At 43.9% G+C, this 18,557-nt stretch overlaps 1 protein-coding gene across 1 annotated transcript in view; it reads left to right on the top strand.

Moving 5' to 3' along the window:
• Positions 1 to 8,931: 8,931 nt before the first annotated feature.
• The window catches only part of LOC110695965, a 29,178-nt gene continuing 19,552 nt past the window's right edge, over positions 8,932 to 18,557 (top strand). Inside the window, exons 1-5 of the mRNA XM_021873208.1 lie at positions 8,932 to 9,090; positions 9,168 to 9,213; positions 9,334 to 9,375; positions 9,497 to 9,550; positions 9,633 to 9,686. Coding sequence (XP_021728900.1) covers positions 9,175 to 9,213; positions 9,334 to 9,375; positions 9,497 to 9,550; positions 9,633 to 9,686 — 189 coding nt within the window. The 5' untranslated portion in view covers positions 8,932 to 9,090; positions 9,168 to 9,174. The remainder of the gene's footprint in view (positions 9,091 to 9,167; positions 9,214 to 9,333; positions 9,376 to 9,496; positions 9,551 to 9,632; positions 9,687 to 18,557) is intronic.

Raw genomic sequence — 18,557 nt, 5'->3', positions numbered from 1 at the left:
GGAGTATTTACTGTTTGTGCCGGATCCAGAAGATACTGTCGTCTGGCCGGCTGGTACCAGCTATGGTGACGGCTGTTTTGGCTGCTATGTGGCGGCCATCAAAGCTGGTCTGCGCTTCCCATTACATCCGGCTGTTCAGCGGATTTTAGATGGGTATGATCTGGGGTTATGGCAGTTAGCCCCCAACTCTTGGGTAAACGTACTCGGCTATGTGGCCGGGTGCGAACTGAACGGGGTGGAGCCAAGTTTTGAGGCTTTCGCCCACATGAACTATCTCAGCCGGACCCCTAAGTCGGGAGGTACCGGCTGGTATCAACTAACAAGCCACAGGGGTTACCTCATGACGAGAGGTAAGGCAAACAAATGGAAGGATTGGCGGAACACCTTCCTTATTATCGAGAGTTCAGACACGGAGCTGAACAAACGTTTTAACAAGTGGAACAGGGATCCGCCTCTTCTTGCAGGCGGCCGCAGCATGCCGCCTGTTCCCCCAAAGGCTAAAAGAGAGATCCTAGACAAAGGACTCTTCAAAGTAGAGACTAGGGTGAACTCTACTTCAGGGGTACGAGAGCAAGTACCCCTACACTGCGTCCCGAGCTTCAAGTGGCTCTATGATGAGTACTTCTTGGCCGCCTGTGGCCTCGGCAGTCGGTGCTCTAGAGGTAGCCGGCCTGACGAATACTCTGTTTTCTCACGCCTTGTTTACTTGGGATTTTTACTAACTTTGCTGTTTATTTCTTTCAGCCGACGCCATGAGTAAAATAACAGCATCTAAGACTGCGGCGGCCATGCTGCGGGTCTCGCTAATGAAGCAGTCGTATGCCGACTCCCCCAGCAAGGAGGCACCCTTGGTAAGCTTTGAAAACTCTTCCCCTTTAAGTTGTATTATGCATATACTAACTCTTTTTGTTTTCAGTCTGGCACTCCAAGGGCTTCTTCCTCGCAACAGCCGGACCCCAAGGCCCGGAGGACGACTGTTGCAAGCTCTCCTGGGTCTTCCAGGAAAACAGTGGCGGCTGAGAAGCAGCCGGCCACTTCTTCAAAAACCCAGGCGGGGCCGCCTAGATGTATGGACACTTGCTTGTAAAAACTCACTCTTGCTTCCTTCTTGATTAGGTCTAACTTGTTTTTCCTTCTGCTTAATGCAGCCGGCCCCCAGGGACTTGACTTGGTTGAGGTAGCCAAGTCAATGGTTAAAGTAGTTCCTCCCTCTGACAGGGAGGCGGTCAAGGGTGCCGGCACCCTTGACCTCGATGGAATTTCGGGGATCCTAGCTGAGGTATACCCTTTTGAAGTTCCAGGACGCCTGTTAACCCTTTTGATTGGAAACTGACGCCTGTTTTTCTTTGTACTTAGGCCCTGCTCCGAGTCAACAGCCTTCGCAAGCCGATTGATCGGAAAAACAAAGAGGTAAAGGCCGCAAAGGCTATGGCCGCCTCCAGCTGTGATAAAGCAATGTTTCAAATTGCCCAAAATGAAGTACTGACCATTGATCTTCTTTATTATCAGGCGCAGGCGACCGCCGCTGTTCGGGCTCAGCTAGAGGCGGCCCAAAAGAAGGTTGACGAGCTGGAGGGGACCGTCACCAAACTTAAAGCCGAGCTGAAGCCCCTTCGTCAGAAAATGCACTCTTACGAAGCCATGGAGAAATCTTTGGCTAACGTAAAAGAACGCCTGGTGAACCAGGAGAAGAGTCTTACCCAAGAGCTCTCGGACAAGGCCGAGCAAGAAAAACAAGAGCTCGTCCGGGAGATGGTGGAAGACTCCGCCCAAATCCAACGCATGACCTGGGAACGACTGTTCCCCAGTGCCGACTTTGCCTCATGGGAAAGAACGTACCGCCAGTGTTCGGAAATATATAATCAACAGATCCTGGCGGCTGCTGAAGAAGAGGCGATGGACGTTGCGTTGGAGGAGGAAGAGCCTGTTGTGGCGCTTGTGCCACTTGGGGGAAAGGCATCAAAAGATGATGCAGCGAAGGCCGAGTCCAGCAAGAAGAGTGCTGACCAGGCGGCTGCTGCTGATACTGAACTGCCCCCTTCTTAAGCTTTAAGTATATTTTTTCTTTTCACGGCCTGCGTGCCGTTTGCTTTGTAATTACCCGGCCAGGGGGCCGGGGTTTTGAATATTCTGCTGGTCTTTATGGCCGGCTCATTTTAATCAAATTTTTTGTTTTTGTTCAAATTTGTCTAAGTATTTGAAATTTGCTCACTAGACAGACTGTTGTGCATGGCCGAACGTTAAGACAGGTACAAATAGTAAGTATGCCGCCTATGCCCCTGGACGACTGGTTGTCTGTTTCCAGGATAGATGATCAGTCGGCCATTTAATCAATCGGTATTCGAACTCTTTATTCAATTTGACCAAGTAAATAGAATTACCAAGTAGCCAAGGAATTTAAGTAGGAAAACAAGCGGCGGGTACCGGTTGTTTCCCTTTATTGCCAATGTTGGCCTCTAATTTGTTATTTGTTAACCTAGCAAGAGTATTGGTTGAGAGCCTTTGTTTATTAAAAACAAGTGGACGACTCGTACCTTTTAGGCTCAGTACTAAGTTTGAGTGACTATTAAGTTAACATAGGAGTTACTTAGTCTTCGTCACAATCTTGATTGAGTAGTAAAGGTATCAGGCGGCGTAGGCCGGCTAGACCCCTTGATTTACCAATGTTTGTTGGCTATTTACTCAATAGGTTATCCAGTAGGAATAGGGGTTCGAGTGCCCTTGTTTGTATAAAACAGGCGGACGACTCAAACTTTTTAGGTTCCATACCAAATTTGAAGGAGTGACTATGAGTTAACTTTGGAGTTACTCAGTCGCCGTCACTTTTGTTTGAGAAGTAGAGGTACCAGGCGGCGTAGGCCGGCTAGACCCCTTGATTCGCCAATGTTTGTTGGCTATTATCTCAATAGGTACCCCCTGCATTTATCCCAAGTAATACAGGCGGTCATCTGACTCAGATGTCAACTGCTACCACTGGTTTGGTTAGTGATAGAGTTATCCTTGTCTCAAAAACGGCTACGTGGTTGCCCTTTGGGACAGTCGTATAGGTGCCGTGTAATTAGTTTATAGAACAATGTTCCACCCAAAAGGGAGCTGCTCTCTGCGACGAATTTCATCCGAATGGATGCCGCCGGACGCCTGCTATAATGTTGGGACAGGTCGGATTAGTTTTTAAAAGTTAGATCAGTTGACTAGGCGCCTGGTCTGATCATTCGGCCGGTGGCCTTGGTAAGTTCTTGGTGAACGTAGGTGCTAAGTCAAAGAAGGGTAGCCGCCTGTTAGGCACAGGGTCGGCCAGGCCCTAATCTTTTTAGCTAAGTATTGTGAGTAAAATACTCAATGGAGAGTAGCCGACTGTAAAGGTACAGACGGCATGCCCCTCTGAAGATAGAGTGAAAAAACTCAATGGAGAGTAGCCGACTGTAAAGGTACAGACGGCATGCCCCTCTGAAGATAGAGTGAAAAAACTCAATGGAGAGTAGCCGACTGTAAAGGTACAGACGGCATGCCCCTCTGAAGATAGAGTGAAAAAACTCAATGGAGAGTAGCCGACTGTAAAGGTACAGACGGCATGCCCCTCGTAATACAAAATTGAATAGTAAGTGCCAACTTTATTAAGTAGCTCTTTACTTTACATCATTCAAAAGAAATATTTCTTAAGGTTATCTACATTCCAAGTTCGAGGCAACGGTTGTCCGTCTGGTGTTTCCAGACGGTAGGTACCGTCCCTGACTTCCGCATAGATTCGGTAGGGTCCTTCCCAGTTGGGAGTTAGTTTGCCAGACTCGTTAGCCCTACCAACTGCTTCCATTTTTCTAAGTACAAAGTCCCCTACTTTGAGTGGACGCCTGTGCACTTTCTTGTTGTATGATCTAGTCATTCTCAGGCGGTAGATTTCATGGCGCAAAACAGCATTGCCCCTCTTTTCAGGAAGTGAATCTAATGCCAGGCGCATAGCTTCCCAGTTTGCCTCTTCGTCATATAGCATTACTCGAAGAGTCGGCTCGTAGTGTTCTATTGGAAGAACAGCTTCTGCACCATAAGTTAGGAGGAATGGAGTTTCTCCAGTCGCCCCTTTTTCAGTCGTCCTAATGGCCCAAAGAACATGTGGTAGTTCATCTGCCCATAGGCCGCCTGCTCGTTCAATTTTTTTCTTGAGACCGTCTGAGATGATTTTATTAAAGGCTTCTACCTGGCCGTTTGCTTGTGGACGGCCGACAGATGCAAAGTAATGTCCAATTCCTTGGTCTCCCAACCAGCTTTTGAGAACAGGCGTCTCAAATTGGGGACCATTATCAAAAACCATAGACATGGGAACCCCGAACCGAGTGATGACGTTTTTCCAAATGAATGAAATTACATCTTTCGTCTTGATTCCCTTTACAGCCTCCGCCTCTACCCATTTAGTGAAGTAGTCAACGGCAACAAGTATATACCTTCTGCCGCCTGTAGCAGGCGTATATGGACCCAGAATGTCCATGCCCCACTTAGCAAACGGTAGTGGGCTGTGAATGGTAGTGAGGTCAGTAGCCGGACGGTGAATTAATTTGCCAAACCTTTGGCACTTGTCACATTTTTTCACCATCTCCATTGCATCTGCTTCCAAAGTAGGCCAAAAGTAGCCCTGCCGCCTATATGGGAAGCACAGAAACCAGAGTGAAGATCATCTAGTATCTCTCGTCCCTTTTCAGGAGTAACACACTTTAAGAAGGGTTGAAGGTGCCCCCTCTTGTGCAGTTCCCCCTGTATCATTTCAAAACAGGAGGCTCGTTTTTTCAGTGATGCCGCCTGTTGAGGATCATCCGGCAGTGTACCGTTTGTCAGATATGCCCTGATTGAATCCATCCAGGTTGAGCTTCTGTCTAGAATTCCAATAGGATTTTCCTCGATGCTTCTCTTCTCCATTACTTCCCAAAACACAGTTCGAGGAGTATCGGAGGAGGCGGATGATGCTAATTTCGAGAGTGCATCTGCCTGGTTGTTTTCTGATCTCGGTACTTGGATCAGATGGAAATTCTCAAGGGAGCCGACTGCTTGTCGGACCGCCTGTAAATATTTGATCATGGCCGGATGTGTTGCTTCGTATTCGCCATTGTACTGACTATCAGTTGTGAATCAGAACAGGCGTCTATTTTCCTTGCTTTTCTGGCGGACTCTGTCTGGGACGCCTTTCTTTTTCTGTCGCCTGTTTCTTGAACAGGCGCACTTTCCTTGACATTGTCAAGGTCTGTTTTTTCTCCACTTGACCCAGTGGCCTTAGCAGTGGGTTTGACATCCGAGAGATAGCACTCTCGGGCCATCCTCTGATCTCCCCTTAGGGAGCCGACTGTTCCATTGTCCCTTTCAAACTTAAGCAGCATAAGTGACGGGATTATAACAGCCTTGGCACTATTCAGGGTTGGGCGACCCAGAATCATGTTGTAGGCAGAGAGTTCCTCTACAACTAGGAATCGGACTACCATGTGTCGTCCTTCCCCTTTTTCGCCCAGGCGGACGGGTAGATCAACTCGTCCCAGTGGGTGGACGACTCCTCCTCCAAACCCTATTAAAGGGTGGGAGGCCGGATGTATGCAGTCCGTCTGATATTTCAGTTTTGACAGACATTTGCTGCTGATGAGATCTGAAGAGCTCCCAGTATCTATGAGGATTCGACCAACTCTCTGGTTGGCCACTTTACATTCAATAACGAGAGGGTCGTCATGCGGCCCCCTTATTCCTCCTAGATCCTCTTCAGTGATGACAATCTCAGGAAATGTATATTTGGACGGTCGTTCTTGGTGAACGGAATTTACATCTAACCGCCTTATATTATCTTTGTTGCCCCTAATAGTGGGGCCGCCTCCTGAGAAGCCGCCTGCAATGGTGTAGACGACTGCATCATCTGTATCGGAACTGTCGGCCTGTTGATTCTTTTTGGCCGACTGCTTTTTTGAGGAAGTATTCCCCGTAGATTTCTTGACATAAGTGTCAAGATCACCTTGATCAGCCAAGCGGTCTAGGTACCGCATGAGACTAATGCAGTCGTTGGTGTGATGACCAACGTCATCATGATAAGCACAGATTTTGTCTTGGTTCCGGTTGCTCGCAGAACCCTTCATGGGGAGCGGTTTCTCAATTGAGAGCCGTCCCTTTATTTCTTTTAGGATAAACTGGTTATCCTTGTTAAACACATACTTTGGGGAGTATGGTTTGAATTCCTTTTTCTTCTTGGCCGGCTGTTTAGAGGAATCAGCCGCCCAGACCCCTTTTCTTTTATCTTTGTTGGACGACTGTTTCTGTCGTCCTTCTCTATTGTCGAACCTCTTTCCGTCCGACTGTTTCATTGTACACAGATCAGTCGCCTGTATATAGGCTTCTGCTTCAATCAAGGCCTCTTGAAGAGTCGCCACCCTTTTTCGAACTAAATCAAATTTGAAGGTAGACCCGTCTTTGAGACCTCTAAAAAAGTCAGTATAAGCTACCTCATCCGGTAACCCTTGAATCTGTATTCTCATCAGGTTGAACCGCCTGATGTAGGAACGAAGCCCCTCCTTTTCACCCTGTTGAATTGTTCCCAAATCAAGGGTCGTTTTCTTCGCAGGGATGTTCATTGCAAAGTTGGAGGCAAATAAGTAAGCAAGCGTCCTGAAACTGTTTACACAACCAGTCGGCAGGTTGCCGAACCATTGCTGTGCAATTCCCTTGAGAGTTGCTGGGAAACACTTGCACCAAGTGGGATCATCCAACCCTTGAAGGTACATCAGGTTGGTGAATGCCATCAGATGGTCTTCCGGGTTAGTAGTGCCATCATAGGCGCCTACTAAAACATTTTTTACTTTGGCCGGCTGAGCGGCTTCAGTAATTTCCTTGGAGAAGGCCGACGGCTGTTCACCAAGTCTAAGCAGCCGTAGCTGCCAGTCCATAGGTTGGACGTTTTTTGCTGCAGGTCCACCAAATGGAGGTGGCTGCATAAAATATTGTTGTTGCGGCACAAATGGCAAATTTGGTACCGCCTGCGCACTATGAAAGCCAGACTGTCGGGAGGTGCCGCCTGACTGACTCTCATGGTACGACTGAGTTGGCCTCATCGAGGCATTTCGCAAACTGTCCTGAAAATTTGAAGTAGAAGCCGACTCTGATAATCGGTCACTCCTCTTCTGCTCTAGCAGGTGCCGAGCATCTGTGAACGTTTGCTTTGACCCGTCCGCCTGAATATGACGAACCGGTTTCCTATTTCCCGTAGGATAACGGAGTTTTGTGAAATCAAGAGCAGACGGCTCCCGCTTCTTAGATTTAGGATGGGGAGTCGCCTCTCGCCCTTGAACTGGCTTCCTCTTCAATGAAGTGGAAGGTTTTTTGGCCGCCTGCTCTTTGACTGAAGCAGGCGGTTTTTTGTTGATCAACTCTTGGATCTCTCCCTTGAATCCCCTCATGAAGGTCATGAGTTCGTTCCTTGTGATCGGAGCAGACCCATCAGTCGGCTGTTGCCGAGCAAGCGGTGCGCCTGCTGGCTCGCTTCCTGTTTGAAGATACTCCCGTTCCCTTATTTCAGTATGACGGGTACGGCGGGCCCTTAGGGTCCCGTCTGGAGCTGTATGAGTTTCAACTTCAAATTCACTTTCGGTATCATGGTCCGACTGAACTTGAGGGTCGTCTAGGGGACGCCTCTCTTCTGGAGTCGGTACAGACTTGGATGCCATCTCTGAAGTACTCTCCCCACAGACGGCGCCAAATGTTTCGGGGTTTTCTGATGTCCTGCGGGAGAGTTACAATTCCGAGACTGGAACCGGACGCCTGTACCTGCAAAATAACGGAGACTCCTGAGAGCTCCGCCTCCAACGGTCAAGTTAGTACCTGATTAAGGAGTAATTAATACAGAAATTAAAGTAATAAGGTCTCTCTAGGTGAGAGTATTTAATGTAGGTAATCTGCTTTGCTAGCGAGATCAGCCGGTTATTAGTGTGTTCTGTAAATTATTCGGTCCCCTGATTAATGAGGATTAATCGAGTATTTATAGCCTTGGGAAGCGTGCAACTCTCTAGGTTTAAGGTAAACCTAGGGCCGAACGGGCTTCTAGACTGAAATGGGCCTTGATGGCCGGTTGTCCCATTTGGCATGGGTGGACACGTGGCGTGTCTTAAGTGGTCCGTGGAGGACGCGTGGCGGAACCTGGTTGGTCCACTTGTCAAACGGCGCTTGGTGGATAAAAATCCCCTAATCAGCAGTGGCGCCTGGCCAAGACGCCGCCACGGTGGGAGTGGCGCCTGGCCAGGACGCCAGGACCGTGGGCGTGGCGCCTAGCCTGGAAGCCACCACCACGGTTTCGGCGTCCTGGCCAGGCACCACCTCCACGATGCCGGCGTTCTAGCCAGGCGTCACCGCCATGGCATCGGCGTCCTGGCCGTGCGCCCCGACCATGACGATGGTGGTCCATGGTCACGCCTCCGATGATGTTTTACCTCGTTTTGCTGCGACGACGACAGCTCTTCGGCGTCCCTCGGCTCTCCGGTCTCCCGCGTGGACCCAGTACGGCTCCACATTTTTCGATGTCAGAATTTTTCGTTTTATGGTAAGATTTCACAAATGGCCAAAAGTGTCAAACCAAGTGTCTTTTTCAATTCGATTTTCGATGTCAGAGTTTTCCGTTTTTGGTAAGATTCCACAAATGGCCAAAACTGTCAAATCAAGTGTCTTTTTTAATTTGATTTTCCTACGTCATAATTTTTCGTTTAGAATTCACAAATGGGCAAAAGTGTCAAACCAAGTATATTTTGGGGGCTTTATGTAGTAATTTGTGGGCGATATTTTGATAAATCCCCACCGTGTCCGTGTTGTGCCGTGTTTTTTTTTCGTGATGGGCCGGCAGGCCTCGAGCTGGCCTGGCCCAATGCCAATCTTATCCAATGACTACAGAATGGTACTAATATTGAGCACCGGGTTGGAATGTAAACATGCTGACAAACACTAGTAACAGTTTAACAGACCCCGCCTTTATCGACGTCGTTTTCCCGGCCGATTCAATTTTTGAATTTGGTTTGGCCATAACCTTAGTTCACCATCTCTCCCAATTATCATCATCTTCATCACTCCATTTTCGATTATTTCTTAAATGTAAGTTTCAGTGTTGATATCTGTCGCTTCTTTCGAACTTCAGTAATAACTCCAGAAACTTTTGTTATACTTTGCAGTTCATCAATGGCGAATTCCGATATTACTTCCTCCAACGACTCCCTGGTGATATTTCTCTCTTCGTAATTTGCGGTTTTCTATATGTATCTTGGATTACTTACTGAATGAATGAGTCAAAAACCCTAATTTTTTTAAAATTTGATTTCATCTTTTATTGTTTTGCAGAAGAAAGAGAATTTGGCACTAACACAGTCTGCTAAACTTGCGGTATGACAATCTTTGCAATCCTTACTCATTTCCTATCGAATTTGCAAATGCGATGTTCGATTCATAGTACTTAAATTTTGACACATTTTTCCCTTCTCTTATTCGTTGTTTTTGGAGTTAGGAACTAAGTGAATCGAGGACAGAGTTGTTGAGTAGGATCCAGGGCTTAAAGCAGGTGAATATCTTTCTTGATTTGCATGTTTTCTGGGATCGATGTGTTTGTAATTTGCTACCTGTTTATGATTTTTTGCGTGCAGGATTTGCAAAATTGGAGGTCTAAGTTAGATAATCAAGTTCAGAGCCATCGGAATGTAAGCTTCAATCTGCATTTTTCATTTCAATTTAACAAAATGGTTAGATAAGAAATACGGAGTACTTTAAACTACTCTCTCTGTCCCAAATTGTTTGCACAATTTGCTTTTGCTTGGGATCCAAAATGATGTTATGTATAACTGTATAAGTAAAAATTACAGAAAGTTGCTTATATGACAATATAAACAAATCTATTGGGATCTCATGTTCTAATTTATAAATAAATGGGAATACATGGTCCACGTTGAGGAACTTAGGCTTTTATGACCCTCAAATTCCATGATTGATTTTGTGCTGTTTTTTATTCTTCCTATGTCTACTTTTATTGTCATATACTTCGTACATGGAACTCTTATGTTTTACCTTTTGTATATAAATGTTCTTCTTTGTAAGAGTGACACCTACTTCTTTCCTTCATGTACTTTTGAGCAAGGTATTGTAGTGAATGAACTTTTCTCTAAAGAACTTTGGGATTTTAGTTTGTCTAATGTACACTCCAAAGGACTCAATCAGGAGCTTCTCTCAAAAGATTAAGTAATAACTTAGACCTAGTTAAAGAAATGTAGGGGTTAAATGGAGTAAGAAATGGTTTTGGCGTGAGAAGGTAGGGGTTGTGTGTTTTAGTGTTGGTGGCTCGTGGCTGCAAAGGAGTGCTGTGCTTTGTTGGTTGGTGCTGGGAGCTAGGAGATGGGTTTTTAGGGTGTGGCTGATTGGGAAAGATATGTGAGAATGGTGGGTCAGAGGAGGAGAAGTGTGTGCGCGCTGGGTTGGGCTGGTGTGGGATGTGCAGCTTGGGCTATTGTGTTGTGTGGTGTGGTGTTTGAAAGACAGTTGGGGCATGAGTTGGTGAGTTGTGGCTGTTGCTTGTTGTGGCAGTGTGGGAAGGATACACAATACAGATGGGTATTGTTGTAAGGTAATAGGCTTGTTATATTGTTGTGTGTGGAGTGAAAACAATAGAGATGGGTATTGTTTTGTGGTGCACTGGCTGGTGTGTTGCCTTTTTTTGAGTGTGGTGTGTGCAGTTTAGGTGAGGGTTGTGATGTAGGTTAGTACAACAAGGTGTTACTGGACAGCTGGTGGCAAGGAGCGCAGGGTGATGGTTTGTGAGGGTATGGCGTGGGTATCATCGTTGTTGGCGTGGATTAAAGCTTATTTGACCCATGACCTTTAACTCCATGATGCAGATTTTAATTTGAAGTTGAAAGAAATCCAAGGAAGAATCTTTGTGTATTGACTATTAAAGTGAGGAAATTAATGAAATATGTAATAAAATATCGAATAGGTAAACACTAAATCTTGCAAAACAAGAGGGTCTCTTTCTAATCGTAATCAGAAGATGATCAATTATCACAACATATGATGTTCTTGGTTAACTAGAAATAAAGCATTGCTCAAGGATTAAATCCAAACAAAACAAATATTTTTTAATCACTGCATCCCTTAGTTACAACCCAAAAAGATAAGAATCAACTGAGCGGAAACAAAACAGCCACCTAAAACATGATAAATTTTACATGCTCAATAGTCCTAAAACTGAATGTTAGAGTATGCCTCTTATCTTTGAATGTAATCCTCCAAAAACCAAAGAGAGCAACCAACAAATTTTGATTAATTAGTGAAATGAAAACCTAAAAGCATATTGATGTAATCTATTAATCTACAAGATCAACAAGTTATCATACATATTTGAACCAATATCAACAAGTTATCATAATATAAAAAGAATTACAAGAACAATAAACCAATATCTGGATCGAAGATCATAACTGAATTTCAAAACTGATTTTTAGAAATAGAAAAAAAAGGAACTGAATCAGAACTGATTTGAAAACTGAAATCAGAACTAAATTCCAGAAATGAATTTCAAAACTAATTTTCAGAACTGATTTTGAGAACTGAAATCAGAACTGATTTTCAAAACTAAGGGCTCGTTTGGCATTACTGTGGTTTTCTGTTTTTTGGTTTTTTGTTTTTCAAAACCATATAATATGTGTCACATAATGAATAAAAAATTAGTCAAACTTATTAAAATCATGATAATTTTGAAAACTGACAACAAGAAAGAGGAAACACCCTTTTCTTGTTTTCTGTTTTTGGTTTTTTGTTTTTAAAAAAACAGAAATCTAGTAATGCATTTATGTTTGTTTGTTAAAATTATTATGTGCCTATGATATGCTCCCAAGTGTTGTTCAATCAACTAATATTTGTGAAACTGCTTGAAAGTTAGTGTGACTTATCAGGTGAAGCAAGTTCATCAAATTCATTGACCCTTTTTTCTAACCAAGTTAGTGAAGAACCAACTGCAGCTAATGCAAGCTAAAACATAATTTGTTGTCAAAACTTCCTCTCTTTATCTATAAGTTCCTATAAAGTTGCATTGAACCTTGAATGAAACTAATAATGGCAATAAGGGTATACGCCAAAGCTTGAAGCAAGTGAGTGAATTATATTTAATTGAAATCTATTGCGTTACTGAGACTTTGCCACCTTTGTAAGAAGTGAGTGAGGATAAGCAAAAGGATTTCAGAACTGATTCTTTAGCCTGAAAATATTCAATATGACTGGTATTCAGAACTGAAATCAAAACTGAATTTCAGAACTGATTCTTTAGCCTGAGAACATTCTCAGACTTCTCATTTACAACTCATGCTGATTAATGCTTTTATCGCCCTAATGATATTTCAGGCAGTACTAAGAGTATATGTTATATAATTATCAGGCTATATGTTATATAATTATCAGAATATAACAAGCTCAACAATCTCTATGTATTATCATTATCATGCTACAAGAGTTAAGGATTTTCACACACCCATTGCATTTTCCCAGTTCATGTAAATGCTTCATGTAAACTAGTTTTGAATTTACCTCTGCATCATTAGTTAGTCAACTAATTTTGAATTTGTCTCATTGAGTCTCGGTGATGAAACCCTTGTATACTTCCCAAGGCATTAAGTGTGCGCTTTTCTTTGGAGGCTTGATTGTACATTAGAAGAAACCTAGATAAATCCTATATTGACCAGTGGTTTAACAATAAAACCTAGATTGAATTGTGAAATAATTCAATGATTAGTTTTAAAAAAAGAAAAACATGTTACCTCAAGAGTTGTTTTCAAGGGAGGAAAGAAAATTAGAAGCTGCCTCAATGGAGAAATGCAATGAATCAACCCAAGCCACCCATCATCTACACTTACGGCAGGAGACATCAGCAATAGCAGGCGGTAGCAGCAGGTAGCAACAGGGCACAAGCAAGGTGCAAACAACCCACAACAGCAACCCTTAGCAAAAGACTAAAGCTGCCCCTTGCTTTATCTGTTCTATTTTGGCAGCACTTGGAAGAAGACAAAGATAGTTTTAGTAATTAAGGCTTATGCCACATTAGTGTAATAGCAAGTAGCTTAAATAGCAAATAGTAGAGGTAAGAAAGACATTCAGAAAATTTGTATTGGAACCTTGGAGATTGATGGCCTAAAGTCATTAAACTTATAGCTTACAACCTTTTGGTTAACTATCTATCTGTCAAACAAACATTTGTCTTCTTCCATTCTTGAGCTTCATTCTTGCTTTATCTTGTTCTTCGTATGCTGTCCGTTGCATTTGGTATCAGAGTAGGCGCTATGGCTCCGTCCTCTAACCACACCCAACACATCGCAACACTCGAATGACAGTTGGAGGAAATCAGCTCCAAGGTGGATGGGGGTGAAAACTCCATGTAAGCTATTCTGTCCAAGACCTTTGCCGAGAGTATGGAGGCTCTCCAAAAGTCACAGGCGGCGGAAGACTCAGGCGGCCGTCGAGGAGTCGAACCAACGACTCGAAGGCCGGTTGAACCGCTTCCAGGACGACCAAAACCAGCAGGTTGTTCTTATAAAGAACAGCCAAGACAAGTTCTTTGAAGAAATCAAAGGCATAATGGCGAAAGTCAGGGATCTCAGAAAACAACCGGTGGTGGTGGACGATGCGGAGGGTAGTTCGGGTGCGGGACTGAGGGGACAATTTGGGATGCCGTTTATCCGGGAAACGGAGCAACCGTGAGGGCTGGAGAGTGGGGAAGGTCATGGAGGTCGTGGGGATTGGAAATATCGGAAGTTGGATATGCCGGTGTTTTCGGGATCTGACTTCGACGAGTGGATTCTACGGGCTGAGCAATACTTTCAGTTTTATAATTTGAGGGAACACGAGCACCTACAAGTTGCGATGGTGTCCATGGAGTATGACGCCTTGAGGTGGTTTCAATGGGAGAATCGCCGCCGTCCTTAGAGAGGGTGGGGGGATCTTAAAGAATGAGCACTCTTACAATTCCGGCCGACTAACGCCGGCAGCCCTTGATGAACAGTGGCTCGCCGTTACCCACACTTTGACGGTGGCGGAGTATCGAAGGGAATTTATAGAGAAGGCTTCATCATTAACGGATGTGTCGGAGAGCATAATGAAAGGCCAATTTGTTAACGGGCTAATGGAGGATATACGAGCGGAGACCCGAATGCTTAACCCGTTTTCACTCGAACAAGCCATGGACCTTGCGAGTTGAAGAAAAGAACCGGATCCATGGGTCGAGAAAAGTGAGTGGGGGTTTTGTGAAGCCAGGACCGTACTCTTATTTTAATAAGAGTCCAGCATCTACAGTTTTAGGCGGTGGAGTTAGGCCGGCCTAATCTACTTTCAAAGGAGCTGCAAGACAAACGAGCCAAGAGGTTGAGTTTTAAGTGTGACGGTAGGTGGGGCTTGTACCATGTGTGCCAAGCCAATCAGATCAGTGTGTTGTTGGTGGATGACGAGGAGGGGTAAGGAGATTTGCTAGCCTTAGAGAGGCTGGAAATAGAGGAGGAAAAAAATCCGGCGGTGATCTCCATCAATTCCTTGGTGGGGCTCTCAAATCTAAAAACATTGAAGTTAACCAGTAGCGTGGAAGGAGTGGATGTGGTGATGTAGGGAAAACTAGGTCGTTGACTAATCCTCCCTAAGGTCAAACAAATTTATAATCACTTAAACCTAAATACAAGTATAAAGGTAAGTCTAGGGTCGAACCACTAGGAACGGTTATGCTCAAGTATTTCCAATTGACTTCTAAGCTACGTCGAAGTCAAGAGTGAAGAATAGAGTAACTAATACTAATTAACTACAAAGAATCAAACAAATGAAACACTAGGGAATGGGGATCAACATGTAATCATGACAATTGCAACAACTTGGGAAAGTTAAGCCAATCAATGGTTGTGAAGACTAATGCCAAGAGCTATAAATTGAAATCAAAGAGCTATCGCCTAATCGTCAAGCTAGGTCTCCACTATGAATGACAAACTAGGAGAATCACAATTCAAACCAATCAACAATTGCAAATCCTAAATCAAGTGGTCATGTCATTAGTTTCTACAATGCAATTTAGCATATTTCTCAAGGCCTAATCAAACTAAGCACATGCAAACTTCCATTAATCAATTAAATCTCAACAATCAATCAACATAAATTCTCAAATTAATCACAATCAATCAATCATATAAGCTTTACCCAAACCCTAGCAAGCAACTACTCACTACAATTCATCATCAAATTAAGGCAAGTAAATGAAATCAAGAATCAACAAATACTGAAAAACAACTAATCTAATCAAGAATCAAAAACAAAACTAAATCAAACAAACATGAAATTAAAGAAAGCAATAAGATGAGATAGAGTAAGTAATGTTCATTGATAATTGAGAAGATCTTCAATTTGTCACCCTTGCATCTTCAATCTTTCAAATCACCATTGAAATCCCTCACTTTCTCTCTCTAAAATTACTCCTAAAACTAAGCCTAAACTAGAGAGAGAATATCTCAACCTAAGCCTATTTATGAGAGAGAAAATAAAATGAAGTCTAAAATTCTAAAGTTCTTTTTACAAAGGGGAAGTCAAGAGCTATTTATAAGAAAATGAAATAAAGCGGAAAAACACGAGCTGGGTTGCTGGCAGGAGGATCTACTCGGGCGTGAATAGGAAGCCCTGGCCGAGGAAATCCATCTTTGAGCTTGGCCAGTTGAGCGAGCTGCTTGAACGATTGTCGCGCCACTACAGAGGTTGCTGCGCCACGGCAGGAACGACAAAGTCCACCGCGCCACGGCAAAGACTGTCGCACAACGGCAATACTACATGAACAGCGGTGCCCTGCTCCACCTTCGGAGTCACGACGGTGCATAGCAGTTACACTTGGGAGGAGCAGGTGGGGTAGCTCGCCCGAGCAAACATTACCACTTTCTTCTTCAATGACTTAGGCAAGCAAATGATCTTGCCCAAGCTCCACTTCCTAGCTTTCAAACTTGCTTAGCTTGCGTTTTAGCTTCCCGAACTTGGTTTCGTTGACTTCCTTGGTTATGTTTGAGCTTCCTCCTTGATATTTGAATCCCAGGAAACCCGACACACCTACAAAACAAGTCAAAGAAACAAAGAAGCGAGAGAATAGCCGAGAAATGCGTAAAAAGGATAAGAAAGTCATTAAAAACACGCAATTTTCTAAACTAACATGCAAATGTGCAAATCAAACATTATTTAATAAAAAACCAACTAAAAAGGCTAAAAATGAGCATAAACTAAAGAAGAAACCTACCCTATGAGTGCTATAAATGACACTCATCATGTGGTAGTAATGATTGATCCCGGGGCAACTCATAATTTTATATCCACTAACACCGTGGAAAAATTACGAGTGTCGGTGGTGGGAAATGAAACTTTTTGGGTTATCTTTGGGAAATGGAGATGCGGTGAGGGGGCAAGGACAATGTTTGGGGGTTCGGTTGAGACTAGGGGATGAGGTGGAGATAGTAGAGGACTTCTTGTCATTGCAATTGGGAACTCTGATGTTATCCTGGGTGTTCAATGGCGTGAAAAGCTCGGCTTGGTGCTCACAAATTGGATGACTCAAGAGATGAGTTTCCAAATGGAGGGGCGGACATTTAGCATTAAGGGTGATCCGACCCTCACTCGTTCGGGAATTACATTAAAGGCAATGATCAAGTGTTTGAGGAAGGAGAAAGGGGGAATTTTGGTGGAGATGAATCAAATGGAGGAAGTAGGATTGAGTGAGGCAGAGGCTACACCCGACTACCTTCAAGGGGTGTTGGCTGAATATACTAGCGTGTTTGAGTGTCCAACCGTAATACCCCCAGCAAGGGGGCACGAACATGCCATCGTACTCGAGGAGAGGAGCAACCCGGGTGAGTGTGAGGCCTTACCGGTACCTACAATTTTAAAAAGACGAGATCGAAAAACTCATTGGTGAGATGCTAGGCCTCTACTAGCCTCTTTTCGAGTTCGGTGCTACTAGTCAAGAAGAAGGATGGCTCGTGGAGGTTTTGTATTGATTATCGAGCTCTTAACAAAGAAACCGTCCCCGACAAATACCCAATCCCGGTTATCGACGAGTTGTTAGAAGAGTTGAATGGTGCACAAGTGTTCTCTAAGCTCGACCTTAAAGCCGGTAACCATCAAATTTTGGTGAGACCTGAGGATACTCACGAAACGACTTTCTGTACTCATGAAGGCCATTATGAGTTCTTAGTAATGCCGTTCGGGTTAACCAATGCACCGGCCACTTTTCAATCTCTCACTAACAAGGTATTCTTTCGTTACTTGCGTAAATTTGTACTTGTTTTCTTTGATTACATTCTTGTGTTTAGTACTTGTAGGGTTTCGTAGTGACCCGACACTACGCGGAAGGAAACCCACCAAGACCCGCCCCTTAATTAAAGTAATTAAACAAGCATAATAAACTTAATCAAACAAGATTATGAACAAGAATTATACCTTTGACGCGTGCTTCGCTCCCAAAGAGCTCTTACTTCAAAATCTCGAAAAGACGAGATCTCCGGATCGTACCCTCGACCCGAACCGAGCGTCCTAAGTCTTGAAGGTTAGTCAAGACCTGGACAAAATAACTATGAGTTTTACGAATCAAAGGTTTACTCTACTTTTTAATTCCACTCAAGGTTGTTCATTTCCCAATACCCAAGCTTGGTATTTATAGGGAAATGAACCCTTGTATTTCATTCCCTAACCAATGTGGGAGAATGTTTAATTTGCTAATTAATTTATTTCTAAAATAAATTAATAAATAAATGCAATCACAATTCGACAAGTGTCAAAGGGAGAGAGAGCATTAGGTGAGGACCATGGAGAGGTGGGGGGACCAATGCCTTGCTCCCCAAGGCTTTCCCAAAGCCTTGGTCCCCACCCTCACAAAACCGCATCACCCAAGGCTGCTGGCCAGCTGCCAGCTAGCTGTCACTTAATGTTTCTTCGTGAACTATAAGGTAAGATTCTTTGTCATCCTTATTACATTCAGAAGTGTTTCTCGATCTCCGAGTTCGACTGTCAATAAGCAGATGATTTCTAAAATCCATCTCAGCACGGCCATGCATTTTCACAGTCTCGCTCTTCGAGCGGCCTTGTAAACAACAAAACATTTTCCCTATTGATAGTAGGGAGACAATCCCAGTCTTGTATTGTAAGTTCTTCTTACTAAGAGGACATAGTCTCCTGAGTGTTCCCGTTATAATCCCCAGTTACGACATACGTTTGGAAACATCAAAGAGCCTAGTACTCAAACAAGAAAACTTCACAGTACTCATGGTCGGAGGAAACAAGTTCCGATAGTCATAATGAGAAGGTACTTATGACAAAATTTAAATTTTCTTAAAGTACTCTCATAGGTCTTATCCAGTACAGTTACAAACTGTACCAGTGCAAATGATTTATGACCGTCACGTCCTCGCAGCACAAGAAACGGTGCTGTAAATCATACTACACACTAATCTATGGCGGTCATCAATCGTCCATCTATTAGATGACCTCGATTAGGGACACTTTTCGATTTAATATTCAATGTTCACTTA

This window comes from Chenopodium quinoa, unplaced genomic scaffold (assembly GCF_001683475.1).
Source record: "Chenopodium quinoa cultivar QQ74 unplaced genomic scaffold, ASM168347v1, whole genome shotgun sequence".
Taxonomy (NCBI): Eukaryota; Viridiplantae; Streptophyta; class Magnoliopsida; order Caryophyllales; family Amaranthaceae; genus Chenopodium; species Chenopodium quinoa.
Note: the sequence above shows the minus strand (reverse complement) of the source record. Positions and strands in the feature narration are given on the sequence as shown.